The sequence below is a fragment of the Cricetulus griseus genome (assembly GCF_003668045.3).
Source record: "Cricetulus griseus strain 17A/GY chromosome 1 unlocalized genomic scaffold, alternate assembly CriGri-PICRH-1.0 chr1_1, whole genome shotgun sequence".
Classification (NCBI taxonomy): domain Eukaryota; kingdom Metazoa; phylum Chordata; class Mammalia; order Rodentia; family Cricetidae; genus Cricetulus; species Cricetulus griseus.
Genome location: NW_023276807.1, coordinates 83,111,501 through 83,135,863, shown reverse-complemented (window position 1 = coordinate 83,135,863; position 24,363 = coordinate 83,111,501). Strand labels below are relative to the sequence as shown.

The 24,363-nt window shown below is 38.3% G+C and overlaps 1 protein-coding gene across 1 annotated transcript; it reads right to left on the bottom strand.

Moving 5' to 3' along the window:
* Window positions 1-4,452: 4,452 nt before the first annotated feature.
* On the bottom strand, window positions 4,453-24,141 carry Pex13 (peroxisomal biogenesis factor 13; the record flags this gene model as incomplete). The annotated part of the gene is given in 4 exon segments (NM_001246805.1): window positions 4,453-5,218; window positions 6,153-6,278; window positions 12,745-13,439; window positions 24,041-24,141. Coding segments are annotated over 4 exon segments (1,218 nt in total). The 3' UTR covers window positions 4,453-4,919.
* Between the last annotated feature and the right edge of the window lie 222 nt (window positions 24,142-24,363).

Here is a 24,363-nt window from a genome sequence, read left to right as displayed (position 1 = left end):
TTGTGTCGGAAGTCACAAGTTTATCAGAAAGGCTGGACTGGATGATGTCTAACGACCTGGTCATCTTCTGCTATTCTACAGCACAGCTTCACTGGTTTTCCCTCAAATCCTGAGCTCTGTCTCTCAGTGATTAGAACACATCATCAAGAAAGAGGTCCCATGTACTCTGCATTCTCAATTAACAGAACCCACCTTTATGCTCATGACAGATCCTTCCTCCTTAGGCCCTTATCCTGAACACTATTTCTCTGTGAATAAGAATCCATCTCATGGTAAAGACCACAGGTGCTTTACTAAAGAGATGTACTTTGCAAGGGAGTTTCTATGCAGCATTGTCCAAAGCTTTGTTGTGCTGTCACTTGGAAACCTTTCCCCAAAGTTTTACTATGTTCAAAGCTTGGTCAGTCTCTAGAAGTTTTTGACCCAGCACAGGTTAAAGTTGTGACCCAAGTTTCATTCCTTTTGTTGTTTTTAAGACAGGGTTTCTCTGTGTAGCCCTGGCTGTCCTGGAACTCACTCTGTAGACCAGGCTGGCCTTGAACTCACAGAAATTTGCCTGCCTCTGCTTCTAGAATGCTATGAATAACCACCACCTGGCCTAGGTTTCATTCTTAACTTCAGGAGGATTGTTTCCCTGCCAGCTGTGATGCTTGCAGGGACCCTAACACAAACTCTTGCATTAGGTTGTTTCTGTAAGCTCATCACAGTGTGAGGAAACTAATATACATTCTCAGTAACCAGACAATGTAGATTAAGAAAAAAAAATTTACATACATCAGATTAAAAAAATTAAAAAAAATCAAGTACCGGGGAAATGTAAGAGAAATGAGAATGCTCATGTCTTGCTGGTGGATGGGAAAACTGGAACAATCTTTCCAGAGAACACAGGTTTAGCTTCTAAATTAAATATGTATATGTGAAAGATCTCAAGCACTCTAAGACAAATAAATAAAAGAGTTGACCAAGTAAACTCATAGGAATGCAAATCTGCAGACACAGGAAGAGATGGAATGACAAGTACTTATAACTAGACAAAAAGTTGAACTATGGTATGTAAACACAATATAGGAACATCTGCTAGCCAAAAGCACACAAAGAGATTGGAAAAACCAATTTTATAAAATAAGCAGAATAAAATTTATACCCCAATATAATTTATATAAAACTTTAAAATTTCCAAACTTATACAGCCTTTTAAGGAACTAGATACCTTAAATAGGAAGACAAACACTAAATACAGGTGGGAATTATAAGTAGGGATGAAACTGGTGCCACCAATGATGAAGAATATAATCAATAAATTATGAGCAAAACCCAAAACTTACTTCATGTGAGCAGAAACACCTTTTTGTTTGTTTGTTTTTTTGAGACAGGGTTTCTCTGTAGTTTTGGAGCCTGCCCTGGAACTCAGGCTGGCCTCAAACTCACAGTGATCCGCCTGCCTCTATCTCCATAGTGCTGGGATTAAAGGCTCGTGTCACCACCAGGCTGAGCAGAAACACTTTTAAGAGTTAAGCTAAAGACTCACTTTTGAAATTTGATGTACAATACAAAATATTTTTAGTTGCCAGATGATTTATAAGTAACTAATTGACTTTAAACAAAGTTTATTCTCCCAAGAGAAAAACTAAAATAAAAATAAGACATTGCAAGGCAACACTAAGAAAAGAAAATTTCTTGTGTCTGGTAAATATTCCACTTGTTTTTCATTTTTGGTTTTGAATTTTTACTTTTTGAGACAGGGTCTCTCTTGTAGTCCTGGAACTCACTAAATAGGCCAGGCCGGCCTTCAAAGCAGAGATGTACCTGTCTCTACTGAGATTAAAGATGTGTGCTACCACACTCAGCTTCAACTTGTTGAAAACGTTACATTTTGCATTATCATGCCCAGCACTAATTCTAATTATTTTTTACTATTTATATGTATGTTTCTATGCTTGCATGAGTTTATGTGCACCACATGCATGCAGTACCTGTAGAGGCCAGAAGAGGGCATTGGCTCCCCTGAAACTGGAGTTAGAGTTGGAGGTAGCTGTTTGGGACTGAGCCTAGATCTTCTGCAATAAAGGACTTGACTGCTGAGTCATCTCTCTAGGCCCTAATTTTACTTTTTAACTAAATACATGTGAATCTGAGGCTCTAGGCTGGTATACTCTATGACATTTACAAAGGATTTAAGATATTTAAGTGCATAAGGAAAAACTTAAAAAACAAAACTGTCAGACCATTTTACTTTTTAAGTCCTTAATAAACGAAGTTCCAATAGGAGGCAGATGTGGCAGCTATCTTCAATGCTGGGGGAAATGGAAAAATAATGAAACTTAAAACTTACAGTCTGGAATGTAGGTCTTCAAACTCAATTACATTTTTACTTATTGTGTGTGTATGCTTGAGACACAGTACAACTGTGGAGGTCAGAGGGCAGCTTCTTCTTGTTGGTTCACTCCTACCACATGGGTTCTGGAGATGGAACTCAAGAAGTCAGGCTCCATGGCAAGTGTGCTTTTACCCATCAAGTCATTTCATGGGCCCAGGTCGCCCAAAATCTAAATTCGATATTTTTTTTTACTTAACTCACCTGTAGATAATTTTTCTACAGATGTAAATCTACTATTTTTCTTTAAGTAAAAAAGGAATAGAACAAGACCCATTAGTTTATAGTAACATAACTATATACAACATTACAAAAAACGCTGTAGACTATATTAACTCCTATTTGCAAGTTAACATTTATCTTGAAAAAAGAAATCAAGTTTAAAATATTTTTATTTCTCCAGGAAAAGTATTTTCACAGTCTATTAAAAATAAAAATTTAACTGTAATTTGTTCCTTTTTCCATTAAAGAAAGCACAAAATAAACATTGATTGTATATTATTGAAAGTATATTAGGAAGTGAATAATGGTGATATGCCGACAGCCTGGGTCAAGTACCTCAATCAGCATTAGACCATGAAAACAGATCTACAGTCCTGGTATCATTTTCTTTCCGAGCTGACAAAATACAATTAAAAAAAAAATCAAGTTTTATTTTCTTATTCTACCTTATGATTTATTTAATTGCAAATGTAGTTTCCTGTGAGGTAGCACTACTTAAAGAAGCCCCTAAAATAATAATATTGGAGCTATGACCAGTACATTTTATCTTCTCTAAAAATTACTCTTAAGTCTGCTGTGATTAAAAAAAAAAAAAGCTGCAAAACTGTTCTGCCTTTCTAGTTCTACAATTGTTTTTCTAAAATTTTACTACAGAATGGACACAAGTAGCTATCAGGTTAATACTGTAATCTAGCATAGTCAGCCAATCAATAAAGACCCTGGGAGAAACAGTTTTGTCATTTGTTTGCCTAAGCTCTCTTTCCTACACTGCTTCTATCAGTCACAAATCCTATCTTAAAGCTCATCTTCTTAAAAAAAAAAAAAAAAAAGTGCCAACTCAACATTTCATTTCTATTGTACTACTATTTAATCCAGATGTCTAGAGTAACATTTAGACATTCGAACAGCTAAACATCTCAAGACTGAAGTTTGTATCTGTTAAAAACTTTATTTTGAGAGCTAGGGACACAGTTCAGTGGTGGAGTATTTAATTCACTTTCTCAACTGGAAGGCTACTACCTCAATGTTAGAAAACAGGCCTAAGATGAACAAGTACTTATCTCTATCTTAAGATAAAAGGATATGTTGCTTATATTGTTACTTCAAAAGGCCTTCCTAAGAAGTCTCTAGTTCCTTTGTGCCTAAGATATATTGGGTTAGATATGGCTTAATATGAACTGCTCTAGAGTTACTTATTTGACAAACATATCTGTGTGAAAGATATATGAACAAATCACTTTTATCAAAAACACAGCTTTTAGCAGTATCTGTAAATGTATTCTTGTATATATTTCTGACAGTATTAATTTGTGGTCAATTCACAGCAAGTGTATGAATCTTCTAATTCTGTGGGGCAACTATACTAAACATATTAAAATTCATTAAGCCAAAAAGTTAAATAATATATTTGAAATAACAAGTGAATTATTTATAATAGTAAATACTAAATCTCAGTAGTAAAAACTAAATCTAAAAGAAATCTACCCAATGTGACACATTCTCAATGTTTAAAGTATATTGTGATTATAGAATTTATAAAAGTAATTGTCTTATGTAGAAGCAGAAAATTCATGAAGATTAAAAATCATTACTGCCAGAACTGATTGTAGCATAGTGCAATCTTAAAGGACTTAAATCTTAGTTGGAGGAAAAGAAATAAAATCTATATATTCTGATTTACTTAGGATGAAAACTAGTTATATTGAAAGAGATTAAGGAACTCTCTAGAATGTTCTCCTTCATACTGCTCCCAGAGACCTTTAAACAATAATTTATAAGTATAATAAAAGATAATAGTATCAATTGTTTATAGGTAGAAACCTATCACCTAAAGTAAATCCAACACTGGACATAATACAGATCAAAAAATCTTTATTATTTAGTTTACTTAAAGGATTATAAAAATTCAGCCTTTTTGCCTGTTCTTGTAAGTAGATGTTATCACTCAATTTTTGAAGACTTCAAATCAATTAACTCAGAACTTTAAAAAGCATTAATGATCCCTTCTGAGGCAACTTGTGTATTCTAGTGTTCATCAAATTTACTGTTCCAATAAGCTTAGGGATTTAGATAAGATGAAACTGACAACAATCTCCATAATCTAAAGCTAGGTGAAACAAATGTCCTCATGGTCCAATAAATGGTCAAGTGTAGCCAGATTACTAGACCAGCATACTAGTGTGACTAAATAATTTTAGCAGCAAAATGCCTTGGACGGCCATGAGCAAATGCTTTCATTCAACTGCAAATTAATTTTTCTGTAAGAAATAATTTTTAAAAGTACTCTAAAGTATTATTCACCTGCAAGCAAACATGAAAGACATCAAAGATCTTGTTTCTCTCCATTTTTCCCTGTAGAATCAGGTGCACCTGGAACCTTATTGGTTTCAACAAAAACAGATTCAAAGGCAGCTTCCTGTTCATCCAAAGAGTTGGCAGTAGTGACTCCTTTAATTAACGTTGGGTTGGTAAAAGATTGTTGCTGCTTGGGTATTTTACTCGATTCTATTGTTTTTCTGCCTCTTCTTTTACCCAGAATTTTGACATAATTTGCAGGTATCAGTCCTGTTGTTTGACCATCAAGACTAGCCAGAAGCCAACCACGCACTTTGGGCTGTTGTTCTGAAGAAAGAGAAATATAGCTTTGTAACTATACTTTGGAGTCTAACAGAATATTAATGATAAAGTATGCTAAACAAAATCCAAGACTCACAGTGAGATATGTAAACAAGTAGTGTGTACATGCACACCCCAAAGCAAACTCTAGCACATTTCACCATTCTAGATTCATTTTTCTTTTAAACAAGAGATGGGATCTCACAGTTGCCCATGCTGGCAATCCTCCCAAGTAGCAGGGACTACAGGTGTGTGCCTAGCTTCAGTTCCATTCTTAAAAGTACAGTGATGTAAAGTAATAAATATACTAAGTAGTAAAAAGAAAGTGTTGTAATACTAAATAGTCCTACCCTGAAGAACATTAAATTTTTATCTGTTGGTTCATTCAGTCGGTAGGACAATCAGTTCTCTCAAGAGTTGGAAATTAACATCAAAGTTGACCCTGGCATGATGCTATGCACCTGCAAGTACGCAGGAGGATGAGGCAGAAGGATGACAAGTTTGAGGTAGCCTGGACTCAGACTTTGCCTGAGACAAACAAATCAACAAAAACCTATTGGTGTCTTTAAGAGTTTGAGTCAGAATCTGAGACATTATTACTTCAATACCATATTCTGTGTAGGGATGAGCAGAGCTTGGAACTCAGGGGTTTTGATTTAGAAGAGAATCTATAGGAAGTGTTGCTGGGACACGGCTATGGGGTATGTTCTCTAACTTTACTGGTTTTTGACACAGGGTCTCATGTACATAATATTAGGAGGGGACTAGTTGGGACCAACAAGGAGGATAAGCAGGGGTGGGAGGGGACACACACACACAAAACCAGACAAAAGCAAAACTCTGATAACTATTTGCAAGTTAACTGGTAAGGTTGTGTGTCTTAGTTTCCAATACTATCTTTACAAGCATAAAAATTCAAGATAATTACAATTTATGTTACCTTTGAGAGCTAGATTTAGCATATCCCCAGCACGGAAAGAAATTTCTTCATCAGACACGGCATTAAAATCATACTCTGCTCTAGCAACTACATGGTCGTCCTCACCATTTGCCCAGTTGATGTTGTCTATAAACAAAATTAAGATTCAGTTAATAAAGTTTGCAAAATGCAGACAAATAGTCATTGGCTGTGGCTTGCAAACTACATAAATTCATTTGCCAAGTGGACAGGTCTCCCTTCCAAAGTAAGTCCAACAACAAACATGGAGCTGAGTGAATGTTTACAAACCTTTGCCTTTTCTTAAACTCTTACTTTCAGTCAGGGGTTGACTTTTTTTTTTTTTTCTTTTCCCTGTAGAGGGTCAGTAGTATACATTTTAGATTTTAAAGGCCAGGAGGGAAGTTTCCTGGATACTATGTAACAAGAAAGAAAAGAAAAAGTTTTATTTTTGGGGGGGGGGACAAAATTCAAATAAAAACTTTTTAAAATCAGTACATGTCTACCAACAAGAAAGGAATAATTGGGGGGATAATACTACATTTATTTTGGGTTCAACTGCAAATATTCATCTGTGAATGCTAATTGGTAGTAATATTTGAGGTACAATTCACGGGCATCCACGTTTGATTAAGCATATTCATTTCTTGGGATATTGACAGATTATCCAAATCATGCTGTGAACCACGTTTGCACACTGCTGACTAATCACTTCCACATGACAAATAAGTGGGAGCTCTTCAATTTACACAGTTAAAGACATTCTGAAATATGGATATTTCCTTTGCATTTGGAAGTGCAAAACTAACTTTGGCATCATGGTTTGAACTCTGAAACCTGTATAGGAGGGGAAATCCCACTTATTTTAACATTTTTGTTAGCATATATTAACCACAGATAATAATGGATGTCGTTCTGACATTTTCATAAATGGCTTAAATGCATTTTGATCATATATGCCCACTTATCCTCTTGTCCTCTCCCTTTCCTGCTGACCCCCTTGTTCTTCCAACTAATCCATCTTCTACTTTCATTATGTACATGAGAACCTGCCAAATGTTAAAACAAGACAAAATCTAACAAGTCAGGATTCCCACCTTCTACTTAAAAAAGTTCTTTGAAAAGATTTATTTATACGTATGTGTGCATGTGTATGTATATGCCACATGTCTGTGGTGCCAGCAAGGCCAGAGGAGATCCCCTGTGAGCCACCAATGTAGGTGCTGGGAAATGAATACAGTTCTCTGGAAGAGCAGCAAGTGCTCTTAAGTGCTGCACCATCTCTCCTGTCCCCACTTCAACTTTTGACACAACTTAATATAACTGACGATAGTTATATATAAGAGTAAATGAAAGCTTACCGTTGAACCACCAGCTCAATAATATCTAATAAATATTCTGTTGCTGAGTAAAACAATGAATAGTCATACACTTAAAAAACTTGTTTTTGAAAGATTTGTAAATTTGTTTAACTAGACAGTTTTAGACCCCACTTACATTTTTTATCATCAGTTGCAATATATCTTAGTACAGTCTACTTATGGTGGTAATAAATCAGTGCTTTCAATTCTAAAAATAGTCATATTGTATAGATTATTCACAGTGGCCAACTACATCATTGCCTCAAATTTACCACTGTCTCCTCAAGCAATGGAGAAGTATCGGGATCTACTGGGTTATCATGAGCCAGAGAAAGCTATGCAAATAATTTGTTCTTTTTCTTCTTTTGGGAGGTGGCGAGGTCTGTCACCAGGTCCTTGTGCATGCTAAGCACATGCTCTAACACTAAACCACACACACCACTCTTCATTTGTTTTTTACTGTTGAACATGTCATTCTCAAAGTTAAGAAACTGTTCTCCTTGGCAGGCTAACAAGTCACAAACAGACTTACTGTCTCTGGATAAATTTCTTTGGCTGTTGCAATAATTATCAATAAAGACTTCCTCTACAGGCTAACAAAGGAAACATTGGTTGTAGCTTTTATTTCCTTTTTTTTTTTTTTCTTCTGTAGTTCCACCTTCAGTTTTCTATGTGTTGATTGATTTCTGTGAATACTGTTCAGTCAGGTACTTGTATTCATTTAACACAGCTATTGTTAATAGCTACCTACTACCTAATAAACACAGTACTCTATCAACACTTACTGTACTGTGTCTTTAAAGTATAACATTCAAAAATGACTCTTCCTCTTTTGTTTTTGTGTGCAATGTATAACATTATGAAATGTAGTATGAGATGTTGCTCAGGCAGAGAGTACTAGCCTAGCATGCTTAAGGGTCTAGGTTTAATTCCCACCACCAGCACCACCGCCAAAAGATATTATAGTTGTCTCAGTTCTATTGTTATGAAGACACTCCATGACAATGGCAACTCTTATAAAGGAAAGCCTTACAGTTTCAGAGGGTCTATTATCATCATGACCGGGAGTATGGCCACACACAGGCAGACATGGTAACTGAGAGTTCTACATCTGGATCCACAGGCAACAAAATGAGAGAGCCAATGGGCCTGGCTTGGGCTTTTGAAGACTCAAGGCCCCACCCCTAGTGATACACTTCCTCCAACAAGGCCACACCTACTCCAACAAGTTTGCACCTCCTAATCCTTTCAAACAGTGCCATTTCCTGATGACTATATATTCAAAGGTATGAGCCTATGGGGGCCATTCTCATTCAAACCACTACAACAGTGTAACAATGTATGTGGCATGGTATATGCTGCCAAAGTGTAACTGAGTTTTGGAGCTTTATAGTATACAGACCAGAAGTATGAAGTAATTACAGTACCACATAAAGTTTCTACAAGCTACTCTGCTGTTTCAACACAAAATCAGCCACAGCAATGTATAACTTTGGCTATATTTCAATAAAACTTTATTAATAGATATTGACATCTGAATTTCCTATAATCTTTACATGCCAAAAGTATTCATATTTTTTTAAATGTGTGTCATCTATCTCTTCATGGGGGAGGGGGGAGTGAGTGTGTAGGTTAGGGGTTGACGCTGGGTGCCTCCTCTATCACTGTTGACCTTGTTTTCAGACACTATGTTTCTTACTGAACCTGGAGCTTACAGACTGGATGGGCTGGGATCAAGCCAGGGATCTAGCTGTGTCTACCCACCCCAAAGCTGGTGTCACACACAAGGCTCTTACATGGGCTCTGGGAATTCCAAACTTAACAAGTCCTGATTGTGTAGCAGGCACTTTACTGACTCAGCCATCTCCCCAGCCTCTCTTCTGATTTTAAAAAACATTCTTTCTTCTGATTACTGAAAATTATAAACACTAGTTTTAAGTTGCATGCCAACAGCAGCAGGAACTGTGCAGGACTAGCAGAGGCCTGTTTGTGGATGGAGTCCGCTCTAAGCACAGGGAACTGAATATAAAAACCAAATTTCCTCAGTTTTGTTTCTCAGAAATCCATGCAACCATGCATCCATCCATCCATCCATCATCTATCTCAGACACCCTTCTTTTTATCTGGTTCTTTGTACCACATTTTTCTTCTCTTTCCTATAAAAGGCTTCATTATGTAATTCCTCCACAGATCCCTAACCTATAATCACTCCTTTTCTATCTATTCCTTCCTTCTTTTTTTGAGAATGGGTCTTACTTTTGTAGCTCTGGGTGGTGTGGAACTTGTTATGTATGCCAAGCTGGCCTCAAACTATCAGTCTTCTGCCTTCCTCCCAGTGCTAAGATTATGTGGCATGGACATCACCATGCTGTTTTACCTCTTTTCTTTGGCCTACAGCACCATGAGATGTAACTTCTTTTTGTTTCTTTTTCCTTTTTTTTTTTTTTTTTGAGTCAGGATCTTAATATATATCTCTGGCTAGCCTTTAACTGGCTACATAGATCTGCCTGCCTGCCTGCCTTTATCTCCAGAGTACTGGTATTAAAGGTGTGTGCCACCACAGGCCCAGGACATCTTATTTCTAGACAAGGCAAGGCTAAGAATGCAGTTTAATGGATGACTACTGTAAGTGCATGCAAGGCCTTGAGTTCAGCCTGCATGAGCATGAAAACCAAGAAACAACTACACTGATCCTGTTCTGTTTTTCCCTCTCCTATTCATTGCTTACCTTCCCCATCTCAAAAGTTTGTCTATCCAACTTGTCCAGAAGTATTTTCTGGAGCCTGAGGTGTTCTAATTGCCAAATCTTATCTCTACCCAGTCCTTTATCTTATTATGGAGCAGCATTCGCCAACCTTCCTGAAGGCTCCCTCCTCACTTTTGCTTCTATAAAGCAGTAATAGCACGCAGCAACAGCATGGCTCTTCCCATTCTAGGTGACTTCTATCTTGTCTTTCCTCTTGGTTTCTCTAGTACAGCGATACCCACTCATTATTTCAACTATCACTCTATGTGAATGACTCATAAATCTTATTTCCTAAGATCTTGGCTTGCCTTTTTTTCTCTCCTTCCACCATGTAGGTAGGTCCTAGAGACCAACATCAAGTTGTCAGGCTTGGAAGCAAGCACTTTTACCTTCTAGCCATCTAAAAGCTCTGTTTGTGCCCTCCCCATGCGTGTGTGCATGTGTGTATGTGTGTGTTGTCCATCCACCCTCACTTACCTTTAAAAGAGCTTTCTGCAATCCACCACAGTGACTCGTATCTGTAATCTGAGCACTTGGTAGGTTGAGGCAGGAGGATTGTTGCAAGTTTAAAGTCTAGGTTACAGAATGAGAATCTGACTCAAACACACCCTTCTCAAACTTTCTCAAGTTCCACTTGAATGTCTCAACTTAAGGCCAACCACTGTTTCTTCCTCTTCATTTCCTGCTATTATTACATTGCCACAATCACACTAACCTCCTTGCTGCTTACCAATATCATGTTAGACGTATTGCCACTTAATACTGTTGAAGTTTGACTGTTTGAAACTTTTCTCCAGTAGCTAGAGGGCTACTTTGCTCACCTCTTTTACACTTCTTGAATATTTGCAGCACTATAACCCCTCTCCCCTTGTCTTTCCTCCATGGCTCCCCAACACCCTTCTTGATTATTTCTCTTTCCTATGGCACTTATTTTCTGACTTAATGCATGTTTTGTTTATTGCCTCTCACCAGACTGCCACAAAACGTGCTTCGTATCTGTTTTCTACAATTATCATTGTCCTATATTAGACATTCAGCAAACACCTGTTTAATTAATAAAATATTCATAAATAACTCAAGTTAAAAGTCTATGGTATTGTGATTCCTTCTTTGCTCTTATAAACCACATCTAATCAGCAACTGAACCCACTGTATTCATCCTGCTTCTCATATACACTGACTTAGGTTTTCAATCTCTTTCATCAAATCTAATTGAACTTCTCAAATTACTAAGTATTAAGCCTTTTTTTTTAAAATGTGCCAAACAGGTTACTAGATACTGAACATAATCCAACCTTTATGAATCTTACCATTTATTTATGTGCAATTTTCTTCAATCTGGATCTGTCAAAAACACTTTGGAACAAATTGTTATTTCTCTGTCTCTGTCTCTGTCTCTCTCTCATGCTGGGCATCAGACCTAGACCTAGAGCCTTACATATACATGAAAGCAAGCAAACACTTACACCACCAATCCTTAGTCTGAACTCTTTAGAAAACTATTTATGTTACAAATACTTAAAAAAAGCTACCAATAAAAAAAAAAATCAATTCCTTACTAAGTGAAAGTTGAATTTCCTAACAGCAATTAAGATGCTTCTCTATTAGCCTTCAATCTAATTCTAATTATCCTCTTATTCTGTGTATAAAGACAACTGTTAGCCAGGTCTTACATTTTCAGCCCATGCAGTTTTGTTCAAGCTGCTCCACTTGCTTTATTTGATATGACAGTCATTTCTTCCTTTTTCTTTTTTGGTAGAACTATAGATTTAACCCTAAGCTTCACAAATGCCCGTGAGCAACATCCCTACAATAATATAAAGCTATCAAAAAACTAACTCAGATGCCATTTCTTCCTAGTTATCATGCCAAAAAAAAATGTTGGCTTCACTCTTGTAGAATTCTTTGCCAGCTGGTAGACTATGGGTTTAATAGCATCTAGTTAGACAGAGATGTGCTTCTGCCTTACTATATCTTTTTTTTGTTTTTGTCTTATTAAAACTGTCTTAATGACTCTCCTTCAATAATATTTTAGAAAAATAGGGATTATGCTTTTTGGATCTTCAGTTCAGTATTTTGTAAACAAGTTAATGTGTACTATTAAACTGAATAAATTAATCAGCAAGCTTGCCTTTGTAACATAAGTATTCCTCTTCTAGTTTTGAAGTTGCTAACTAAAAGTATAATTGCATTAAAATAGCAAATGCAAATGAATATAAGAAATGTTATTTTAACAAATCCATTCTTGAAGTTTGAGACTGTTACATGGTTTTGAAGCTGTTTAATTCATCTTTTTATTTTATTTTATTTTATTTTTTGTTTATTTGTTTTTCTTTTGGGACAGGGTTTCTCTGTGTAGCCATGGCTGTCCTGGAACTTGCTCTATAGACCAGGCTGGCCTCAAACTCCCAAATATCTGCTTGTCTCTGTCTGAGTGCTGGGATTAAAGGCATGCACCACCATGCCTGGCTCATTTAATTATTCTTACCTGTTACTTCATCACTGTGTGTAGACAGAAGTTTCCAGATGAGATAAGGACCACCAAGGATAACAGCAAAGAACAGGAATATTGGCCAGGATTTTGCAGAGTTAGCTGCTTGGTCCTCGGCACCAAGGCAGGCCACAGTTCTTTCACTTTCCTCCCATAGGTCCTCGCTCTCAGAGCCTCTTCTTAAGCCCATCATCCACTGCAACCGTCTATACAGGTATCTTATAGTCCTAACTAATGCGAAGGCGGAAAAAACCTTTGTAAAGTGTATTTTTAAGCGGGAAAAGTGATTTGCTACATCCAGTACAGCCCTGAAGCTGTTATAGACAGCTGAAAAGGTGGCGTCCATCATCATGCTGACAGACGCGAATGCATGCACAATGCTCTCAATGGACTGAAATGCACCTCTGCTGCTTTCTTCAGCTTGCTGGACAAATCTGCTGGGTGGAAGGTCATCGACACGGAGGCGGTTAAAGCCCAGACCATTGTATCCATAACTGTAAGGGCTATAGCTCCCATAAAATGAATTTCCATAGGCTCCGTATCCAGAAGAAAATGAACTGTAAGCAGGCCTAAAAGTGTTTACACTGCTGCTCCCCGTCTGCTGGGATGGCCTGGGAAGAATAGGTGGGGGCACTCTGGTAAGTGTTGGTTGTCCAGGTCTTGTCAATAAAGTAGGGCCCAAATCAGCAGATCTAAAACACATAAAAATTTCAGTTACTTAAGTACAAGGTTTTAATTATGGCTACTATTTTTTGTTTGTTTTAGAATTTCTATTTATTTTGAATTATATATAACTTGCTGTGAAAATTCTTTTTTTAAGTGTATTTTTTTAATTAAAAAACTGTTTATTCTGTTAAGCTTAATGACTTTTAAAGTCTGCATGCTGGGTGCTGGAGAGATGGCTCAGCAGCTAAGAGCACTAGCTGCTTTTCCACAGGAGCAGATATGGTTTCTAATACCCACATGGCAGCTCACAACCGTCTACAACTCTAATAACCCGTCTACAACTCTAATAACTGGAGTCACAGGGAGTCAAACACTTCTCACCTCCATGGACACCAGGTTTTAATGCTTTTACATTATGACATGCTTAAATACATCTAGTGTCCACAGAACATTTTTTTGTTTTGTTTTGTTTTCTATTACAACCAGCATAGTAAAGAAGACTAAGCAAGCCTATGACAGAGGGACAAATGGTAAGCTCTGAATACTCTGTTTAGTTTCCTCCACTCAATCGTCTTCTAAAAAAATTAAACAGAAAAGAAGACTTGGCAGAATACTTACATATTTTTAAGTAGATTCAATAACTACTATGATCTTACAATACTTACTTTTTCTCTCTTATCCATAAATTCTTGAAACATCTGAAATTAACTTCTAAACTTGATATATTACCCCTAAACATCTCAGAATACATTTCTCAAGAAAAATACATTTCAGACCAAGTCATGCCACTAACCCCTCACTGAAAACTAAAAGTTTAATATAATCTATTTTTCAATTAATATTAAAAACTAATCCATTTCCCAGAAATGTTTTAACAATTTTGAAGTAAAATTCAGTAATCATCAGTTCACCCATTTAATATAATATTCAATGTTTGTGTTTTTTTAAAAAAATATTCCCAGTTATGCTATCATTATCTTTTATTTTATTTTGTAACACTTTCATTACCTCCAAAGATATCCTAAATTCACAGGGAGGGCAATGAGAATGAGGACAAATTATAACAACACATATGAAAACACAATGAAACCCATTGCTGGTCATGCTAAGTTAGTTTTAAAAGATTAAATATTCACTAGTAGTCACTTCCAGTTTCTTTCCCACCTCTAATCTTTGTTAAACACAAATCCACCTTGTCTGTTCCAGATATTTCATATAGAGTTGATTCTAGTTATTGAGGTAGTTATATCCTTAAAAGATGTATGAACTGCAACAATACCTAATCATCATTTCTGGGAGTAATACAAAGATATAGTTTCCTGTAGGCTTCAAATCACTTTATTTGAGATAGCCTATTCTGGCCTACAACAGTCACTGTGTAGCTGTTGGCCTCTCTAGTACAAGGACTTAAAGCCTTATGCCACCATGTCTGTTGTCCAAGTCATGATTTCATCAACCAATTAGTACATATACTTGCTTTATGTGCATTTCTGCTAAAGATATACTGTTAATGCTCCATAACTCACAGCCATCAGTAAAATAACAAATCTAATCCACACTTTTTCCTTAGTAAAGCCTATGATAGTCATCTTGTGCTTTGGAATATTAGACAGAACTATACTTGGGACCCAATTTAAACAGTGAAATCAATTTGTTACTGTGAAAACCCCAGAACTAAATAGACTATTAAATGGGCATATGCTCACAGTGTGAGAGCTGAAGTAAGTTTGAACGCTGCTTTACTCCACTTCAGCTGGGTAGACAGCTCTTCCTGTCTCATACATGCATACAAATAAGGTTATAAATGAACTTTGGTGGGTAGGCAAATTTGAAAATATGAAATCTACAGATAATGAAGGTCTACAGCAGTCTCAGAGTACGTGTGTTTTGTAACTTGCTGCCCCCGCCCCCCGACGCTTCATCGTGTCTCCAAGGCCCACCCACTGGAGAATATATGAGCTTAGGTGGGCACCTCTTCCTCAATGTGCCTCAAAACAGAAGCGTTTCAGATCTGACATTTTGGAACATGTGCATTCATATAATAAGGTGTCATGGGTCAATTCAAGTCAAGCATGAATTATACTTGTGTTTTGTACACTTTTCTACTCATAATCTGATGGTAATTCCATTCAAAAGTTTTGGTATGCTTGTAGTTTTTGTCTGTTTCTGAGACAAATTCTTGCTGCATAGCCCAAGCTGGCCTTGAACTCATGGTGTTCCTCTCATCTGAGTATATCTATTTAATTTTTAATTCATTTATTTTTTGAGACAAGATCTCACTATTTACTACAGGCTGGCTTAGGACTTGTCTAGGTTGACTTCAAACTCATGATCCCTCTGTTCCAGCCTCCCAAGTGCTTGAATTACAGGTATATGTTACATTTAACCTCAGCTTATCACCTGATATCAAATGTAAAATTTTTTTACTTGTGGCTTTATGTCATTACTCATAAAGTTTCAGATTTTCGAACATTCATTACCCATTATAGTCAAAGTGTATTTATTCATATGCATCAGTTGGGGGACATCTGGGCTGTTTCCATGCTTTGACTATTTTGGGTAAATGATACAAATGAAGACTAGGTGCAAGATTTGTAGACATTTTTCTATCTCTTGAGTCTATACTCATAGTGAATTGCTGGGTTGTATACTAAATATTTTATTTTACCTTTGCAGGAACTGCCAGACTAGTTTCCGAAGCAACCATACTATAACTTTACGATCCCACCAGCAGTGTTTGAAGATTATGGATCCCCCACATTCTTGATAATGGCATTGTTAAGTAGTCCACTTAGTGACTGAGGAGTGACATCTCACTGTGGCTCTTCTGTTTGTTCTAAGACAGGGTCTCATGTAGCCCAGGCTGGCCTCAAACTTATTACAAAACCAAGGATGACTCTGACCTTCTCATCTTCTTGCTTCAACCTCCTAAGTGCTGGGATTACAGGCATGTGCCACCTCATCCAGTTTCACTGTGGTTCTGATTTGTATTTCTCTGAAGTGTAATAATATTAAGCATCTTTTTATGTCCTTTTGGTCACTTTAAAATCTTACCAGTAGAATCAGCTACATACTTGCCTCACTTCACTTTTTTAATTTACTTGTTTTGTGTGTAAATATAGGGAATAGGCCATATGGTGTGCATATGGAGGTCAGAGGACAGCTTGTGGGTGTTATGTTTTCTCTTTCTTCCATGTGGGTCCCAGGATGTGGCTGAAGTCATCAGCCTTGATGGGAGGCATTTTTACCCACTAAGCTACCTCACCAGCTTACTTTCTTCACAATTAAATGAGCTTTTTAGTATTTATGTTTGTTATTGAGTTGGAAGAGTCAAAATGTCTTTAAAAAACATTTATTTTTACTTAATGTGGATGGATGTTTTGTATGTATGTATATGTATTAGGTGCATTCAGTGCCCATAGAGGCCAGAAGAGGGTGTTGAAGCTCTTGACACTAGAGTTACAAAGGGTTATGACATGCCATGTGGTTGCAGGGAACCAAGCCTGGGTTGGGTCTTCTGCAAAAGCAGCAAGTGCTCTTAAGTGCTGAGCTCCAGCTCCCTTAAAATGTCTGAGTTTTTTTTTTTTTTTTGAAATGTCTTTTTAAAACTGTTTTTTGTTTTTGTTTTTTGAGACAGGGTTTCACTGTGGCTTTGGAACTAGCTGGAACTAGCTCTTGTAGACCAGACTGGTCTCAAACTCATATAGATCCGCCTGCCTCTACCTCCCGAGCGCTGGGATTAAAGGCATGCACCACCATACCTGGCCTTAAAACTGGTTTTTGAATAAAATTTTTAATTAGTTTACAGATTACATCTGACTTGTTCTTTCCGGTCTACTCTAAAGTAGGACAATCAGGGCTGGCAAGATAACTCAATGCATAAAAATGTTGCCTTGCAAGCCTGATGATGTCAGTGGGAGAAGAAAACTGACTCCCAAAGTGGTACTCTGGTCTCCACACATGTGGCTTGGATGTGTATTTCCTCATTCACACATGATCTTTGTTTATATCAAATACTTTATGTCTAATTACAAAATGATAATATCTGATGCCACGATAAAGCTTTAACTCAATATTATAAACAAGTTACTAGAAATCTTACTAAAAAACAAACAAGTAACTGAATCCAATATTTTAAAAAGGAAACAGAACTTGAGAAGATTAACTAAAAAAAAAAAATCAGTAGCCTTCCTATATACAGATGATAAACAGGCTGAGAAAGAAATCAGAGAAACATCACCCTTTACAATAGCCACAAACAACATAAAGTATCTTGGGGTAACTCTAACCAAACAAGTGAAAAACCTGTATGACAGGAATTTTAAGTCTTTAAAGAAAGAGATTACAGAAGATATGAGAAAATGGAAAGATCTCCCATGCTCTTGGATAGTTAAACTGGCACTCCTACCAAAAGTAATCTACAGATTCAATGCAATCTCCATCAAAATCCCACCACAATTCTTCATAGACCTTGAAAGGATAATATTCAATTTATATGGAAAAACAAAAGACCCAGGATAGCCAAAACAATCCTGTACAATAAAGGATCATCTGGGGGTATCAAAATCCCTGACTTCAAGTTCTACTATAGAGCTATAGTAATGAAACCAGCTTGGTACTGGCATAAAAACAGACTGGTGGACCAACGAAATCGAATCAAAGACCCTGATATCACACCTATGGACACCTAATTTTTTTGTTTTTACAAAAAAGATAAAAATATAAAATGGAAAAAAGAAAGCATATTCAACAAATGGTACTGGTATAACTGGCTGTCAATATGTAGAAGAAAGCAAATAGATCCATATCTATCGCCATGCACAAAACTCAAGTCCAAAAGGATCAAAGACCTCAATATAAATCCATCCACACTGAACTTCAGAAAAGAGAAAGTGGGAAATACATTTGAATGCATAGGCACAGGAGACCATTTCCTAAATAGAACACCAGCAGCACAGACACTGAGAGCAACAGTTAATAAATGGGACATCCTGAAACTGAGAAGCTTCTGTAAAGCAAAGAACACAGACAACAAGACAAAATGGCTCCCTAGAGAATGGGAAAAGATCTTCACCAACCCCACATCTGACAGAGGGCTGATCTCCAAAATATACAAAGAACTCAAGAAACCAGACATCAAACTATCAAATAATCCAATTAAAATCTAAACAGATTTAGATTTAAATCTGTACAGATCTAAACAGAGAATTCTGAACAGCACAATCTCAAATGGTGGAAAGACACTTAAGGAAATGCTCAACATCCTTAGTCATCAGGGAAATTGCAAATCAAAACCATTCTAAGATTCCATCTTACATCAATCAGAACGACTAAGATCAAAAACACTGATGACAGCTTATGCTGGAGAGGATGTGGAGAAAGGGGAGCACTCCTCCATTGCTGGTGGGAGTGAAAACTTGTAAAACTGCTATGGAAATCAGTATGGCGATTTCTCAGAAAATTGGTAATCAACCTATCTCAAGACCCTGAAATACCACTTTTGGGCATATACCCAAAGGAGGCACATTCACACAACAAGGACATTTGTTCAACTATGTTCATAGCAACATTATTTATAATAGTCAGATCTTGGAAACAGCCTAGATGTCCCTCAACTGAAGAATGGATAAAGAGAATGTGGTACATTTACACAATGGAATACTATTCAGTGGTAAGAAACAATGACATCCTAAAATTCACAGGCAAATGGACAGAACTAGAAAAAAACATTCTGAGTGAGGTAACCCAGACCCAGAAAGACAAATATAGTATGTACTCACTCATGAGTGGATACCAGACATAAAGCAAAAGATACCCAGCTTATATAATCCACAACCCCAGAGAAGCTTGAACCCTCTTCCAGAAACAGATGGAAGCAGATGCAGAAATCCACAACGAACCAATGGGCCAAGCTCCTGGAGTACAATCGAAGTGAGGGAGGAGCCATAATATGAACAAAGGAGTCAAGACCATGATGGGGAAACCCCCACAATCAGCTGACCTGAGCTAGTGAGAGATCACTGACTCTGATCTGACAGGGGGGACCTGCATAAGACAGAACTAGACTCCCTTAATATAGGTGACAATTGTGTGGCTGGGACAATATATGAGGCCACAGGCAGTGAGTTCAAGTTCTAACTCTAATGTGCAAACTGACTTAGTGAACTGGCTTCATTCTATATGGAGAGATAGCTTTCTCAGCCTAGACACAGGGGAGTGGGGTGTGGAGAGGTGCCTTGATCCTGCCTCAACAAGATGTTGGGACAGACTTAGTAGACTTCCTAGGGGAGGGCCTTACCCCTCTCCGAGGAGCAGATGGGAGGTGGGATGGGGAGAGTAGGGGGAGCAGGGAGGAGTAACTGGAATTGGAATATAAAAAATAAATTAATAAAAAATGTTAGAAAGAAAAGTCAAATAAGCTGGGCATGGTGGTACACACCTTTGATATCAGCATTGGGGAGGCAGAGACTGGTACATCTTTGTGAGTTTGAGGCCAGCCAGTCTACATATCAAGTTCCCGGTCTGCCAAGGCCACATATACATAGCAAGAGCTTTATTAAAACAAACAAACAAACAAACAAACAAATGAAATAAAAACATGTAAAGAAATGTATTAGGAATTTTAGATATGTCATCACAGCTTTACAGGATGTCTGGTAAGTATGGCCCAAAAGGAAAATGAGTTGCTGTATGTTGAAGAGAGTGGAAACCTGAGAACTGTAACTAAGGGTAGATTTCGTAATCAGACTTAACTAGAAGCAACTAACTAGAAAGCCAGTTGAGGGGGGTCACAAAAGAAAAATATCTTGCTTAAAGCATTAGAGAACAAGGTACTGAAAATTAAAGTCAGGATCTAAGAAGAAAAAAAAAAAATCCAGAGTTTAACATTTTCAGATTTTCTCTAGGCCAGTGGCTAATCCAGGAAGAGATGGTTGATGCAAACAGTTTAGTGCTGTTTAACACAATGCCTGGAGCAAGAACTAAAGGATACAAACTACTGATCAGAGTCCTAAAGAGGAGGAGTAAAGCACCACAGTTCACATTGGGGCCTTAAGTAAAGGAGAAAAGATTGAGAGCATATAGACCAGCCTTGGTCTAAAAAACACACTTCAAATCAGCTGGATCCTTGATTAGATTAAAGTAGCCCTAGATTGCTAGTGTCCTGACAACTGGCCAAAAGTAAGACTTTAGAGGAAGACAAAATTCCTCCGTCTCAGTTCATCTTAAATACCAATATGTAAGGTTCAGCTCTCATTTAAAAAATAATCGGCCAGTATAATGAAAAAAAATATGTATTTTTAAAAAAGAGCAACAACAGACAAAACGAAGAGTTCCATACCTATAGGGAAATCCAGAAATTGGAGCAGACTTTTAAACTTAAACTATGCTTAGTATATTAAAAACAAAAAGGATTTCTCAGCAAATCACAGAAGACATAAAGTCAGACCCAAAGGAAACTATAAACAAACACAAAACATTTCAATGTATGAACTCTGACTGGTTCAATGGGATACAGGGTCCATCAAGAAATAAAGGCCTAGGGCTGGGGAGATGGCTGAGTAGGTGAAGTCCTTGCTGTGTAAACATGAGGACCTGAGTTTTGATCCTTTGCACTTATTTATATTCCTGTAATCCCAGAGATGAGAGAACAGGAGGTTCCCAGGGTCTTCTGGGCCAGCAGTCTAGCCTAATGGGCTAGCTCCAGGTTCAGTTAAAGACCCTGTCTCAAAAAATAAAGTCAGAGTCATAAAGGAAGACTTCTGAGGTTGACCTCTGGCCTCTCGATACACACACACACAACACACACACACACACACACACACACACACACACACACACACACACACACACACACACACACACACACACACGCGCGCGCGCGCACACACCCAAAACAAAAACACCCTGCCTTAGCCAGCTGGGGTTGTTAAGCCTATAATCCAGTACTTGGGAGGCTGACGCAAGACGATCTTGAGTTTGAAGTCAGCCTAGGCAATTTATTAAGACTGACTCAAAAAGACAAAAAGAAAAAAAAATTAAAGACAGGGAGTCTATAAAGAGACAACAAAGCCAGGCATGGTGGGGCATGCCTTTAATCCCAGCACTAAGGGAGGCAGAGGCAGATGGATCTCTGTGAGTTCAAGGTTAGCCTGGTCTACAAAATGAGTTCCAGGACAGTCAGTTACTCAGAGAAACCCTGTCTTAAAAAACCTAGAGAGAGGGAGGGGGCAAGGTGTGTGTGTGTGTGTGGGAGAGACAGATAGACAAGCCAAAGAAATGTTCTAAGATTTTTTTCTAAAATTCATTAAAGGTACCAAAGTCAGACCTAAGTATTCCTATGACTCCAACCCAGAATAATACAAAGAAAACCATAGGAGGCCTAAAAACAGTTCACAATGCAAAACAATCAGAAAAATAGTGAAAGCAGACAGCAGGGGGTGAAGGGAGGAAGACATTCATAGGCAAGAGTAAGACAAGGATGACTGAAATTATCAAAAACAAAGCAAAACAACAACAAAAACCTACCAGAAAACCCAAAAATCAGGAAAAAATTAGGTCTCTTGATGTTAAGAGATGATGTCTACAGATCTCCTGGTAACCAAAGAGTAGGCTTTTTAGAGTTCAAAGTACTTAAGAGTCTGGTGGTGGTGGTGGCGGCGGCAGCGGCGGTGGTAGTGCACACCTTTAATTCCAGTACTCCAGAAGCAGAGGCAGGTGGATCTCTGTGAGTTTGAAGCCAGCCTGGTCTACAGAGCTAGTTCTAGGACAGGTAGGGCTAGACAGAGAAACCCTGTGTTGAAAAGCCAAAAACCAAACCAAACCAAAAAACCCCTAAAAGATAATGCTTCTTTCTTTAATATAGAGGTTCTCAACCTGTGGGCCATGACTCCTTTCCCAAACAATATTTACATTATGATTCCTAACAGCAGCAAAATAACAGTTATGAAGTAGTAACAAAAATAATTTTATGGTTGGAGGTCACCACAACATAAGGAACTGTATTAAATAAAGGGTCACAGCATTAGAAGAGTTGAGAACCACTGGTTTAATAGATGGGACAGTGTTCAAACTATGTAAAAGTTATAACTGTTGCAAACTTTTCTGAGTTAAAGGAGAATACAGATCAAGATGATTGCCTGTAAATCCCAACACTTAGGAAGCTCAGGCAGGAAGACCTCTGGGATTCCAAGGCCAGCCTCGGCTCCACAAGCAAAACACTTGTCTGGGAAGACAGAAGGAAGGAAATGAATGAATGAATTCTCAAACACTCTGGGTACTGAATACCGTAGCTACTGACATGGATGAAAAAAAATACAGATATAAGTGTATAATTATGTTAAAGAGGACCTAAGTATCATATAAAACCTTAGAGGGAAAACCATCTACCTATAAAGGAAAGAATGGAAGGTGTTCAATAAAAATTTTTTCAAGGCAAAATTTTCTCGATATAAAACAGATATAAAGACAAAAAGTATAACTTTTAAAAATAATTCAATTTCACATAGGAACATAAGACCTTAAAATAATACAAAATTAAGGACAGTACATTAAAAGAAAGCTAGGCAGAGTCATCTAAAAATGAAAGATAAACTGGAATAACTCGTATTTGCATACTAAAGGTAGAATATAAATAGGAACAGAAAAGTCAATCATAAAATTTACTACACACACACACACCCAAAACCTAAGAGAGGGATTTGACTGGATAGCTGTCAAAAGCAAAGAACACACAAGCATTCTAATAAAAGTACCAGTACAGGTGTTGCTCTGGCGTAACACAATAAATACTGTTTGCCACTTTATTTGTATCTATTAGTTACTGAGTCCAAGTGTTTCAGCACTTTAAAAGATCACCGGATTTCCCAACAGAAGAGAAGCGCTCCAATATATTGAGATTTTTGACGTGCCAGGAAAATTTTCAAATGTGCCCTGGTATCACGTCTCTTGGATTAAGATGTCTATCTACCCAAAAGAAAACACACGGGTTGCTGAAACTCTAGTTCTGTCGTAAACCCTTAAAAGTTGCAGACCCATTTGTTACTGGTTTAAATCAAAACAAATAAAAACTTTACAGGCCTTAGTCGCACAAACACGCACAATCTGGCACACAAAGGCCACCCACAGATTTAGAATTCTTGTTTTAAGAGTTGTTCCTTCAACTCTCAACCCGAAACGTTAGCTACTTATGCTGGAAAAACAAAGCCAAGGGTACTCGCTTGGGTTCTAGGTTGCGTAAAAGTGACCTTTGGGGCGTTCAATCGACTTCTGGAGCGGCTCTAAATAGCTTTCCCAGTGACTTTTGCTCCCTATCCTTGTCCGCGCTGGCCCGACGTCGCGCCGGGCCACTGACCCAAGCTCGAAGCGGGTCAGGCTGTCGGCGCCCCCCACCTCCCTCCCGCAAATAAACAGCCGCTGCCTTTCTTTCCAGCACCGGCACCGTGAAGCCGGCGGGGCGCCGCGGAGGAGACCTCGCCGATGCACCGCCAGCAGATGTCAGACCCGTAGACCCGCTCGGCGCTCGCCCGGGCCGGCGGGCGATGCTTCTTTTCCCAATAACGGCTCCAACCGCCTCCTGCCGGGTCCCCGCTCTGGCCCCAAACCCGAGGCCCAAAGGTTTCACACTCACTGGAAAGCGGGGCCGGGGCCCGTCCCCGGGCCCGAGCCGGCCCCGGGAATTCGGCGGGTCTCCCAGGGTTTCGGGGGCGGCGGCGGCTGAGACGCCATCTCTCCGCCTGCTCGGCTACGGCTCAGGGCCGCGACTGCGAGGGCTAGGTGAGGGAGCGCCTGGCTTGCCAGGCACGATGGGCAGAGCGCCGAGCCCTCCACCCCGCCCACGTCTGACAGCAGGCCAAGGATTGCTGTCAGTCTAAGCTGAGATTCGAGGGAAGAAGGGAGCACTTCATTCATGGGGGGAGGAACGTTCCTTTTTTATTTTCCCTAGTTTGGGTT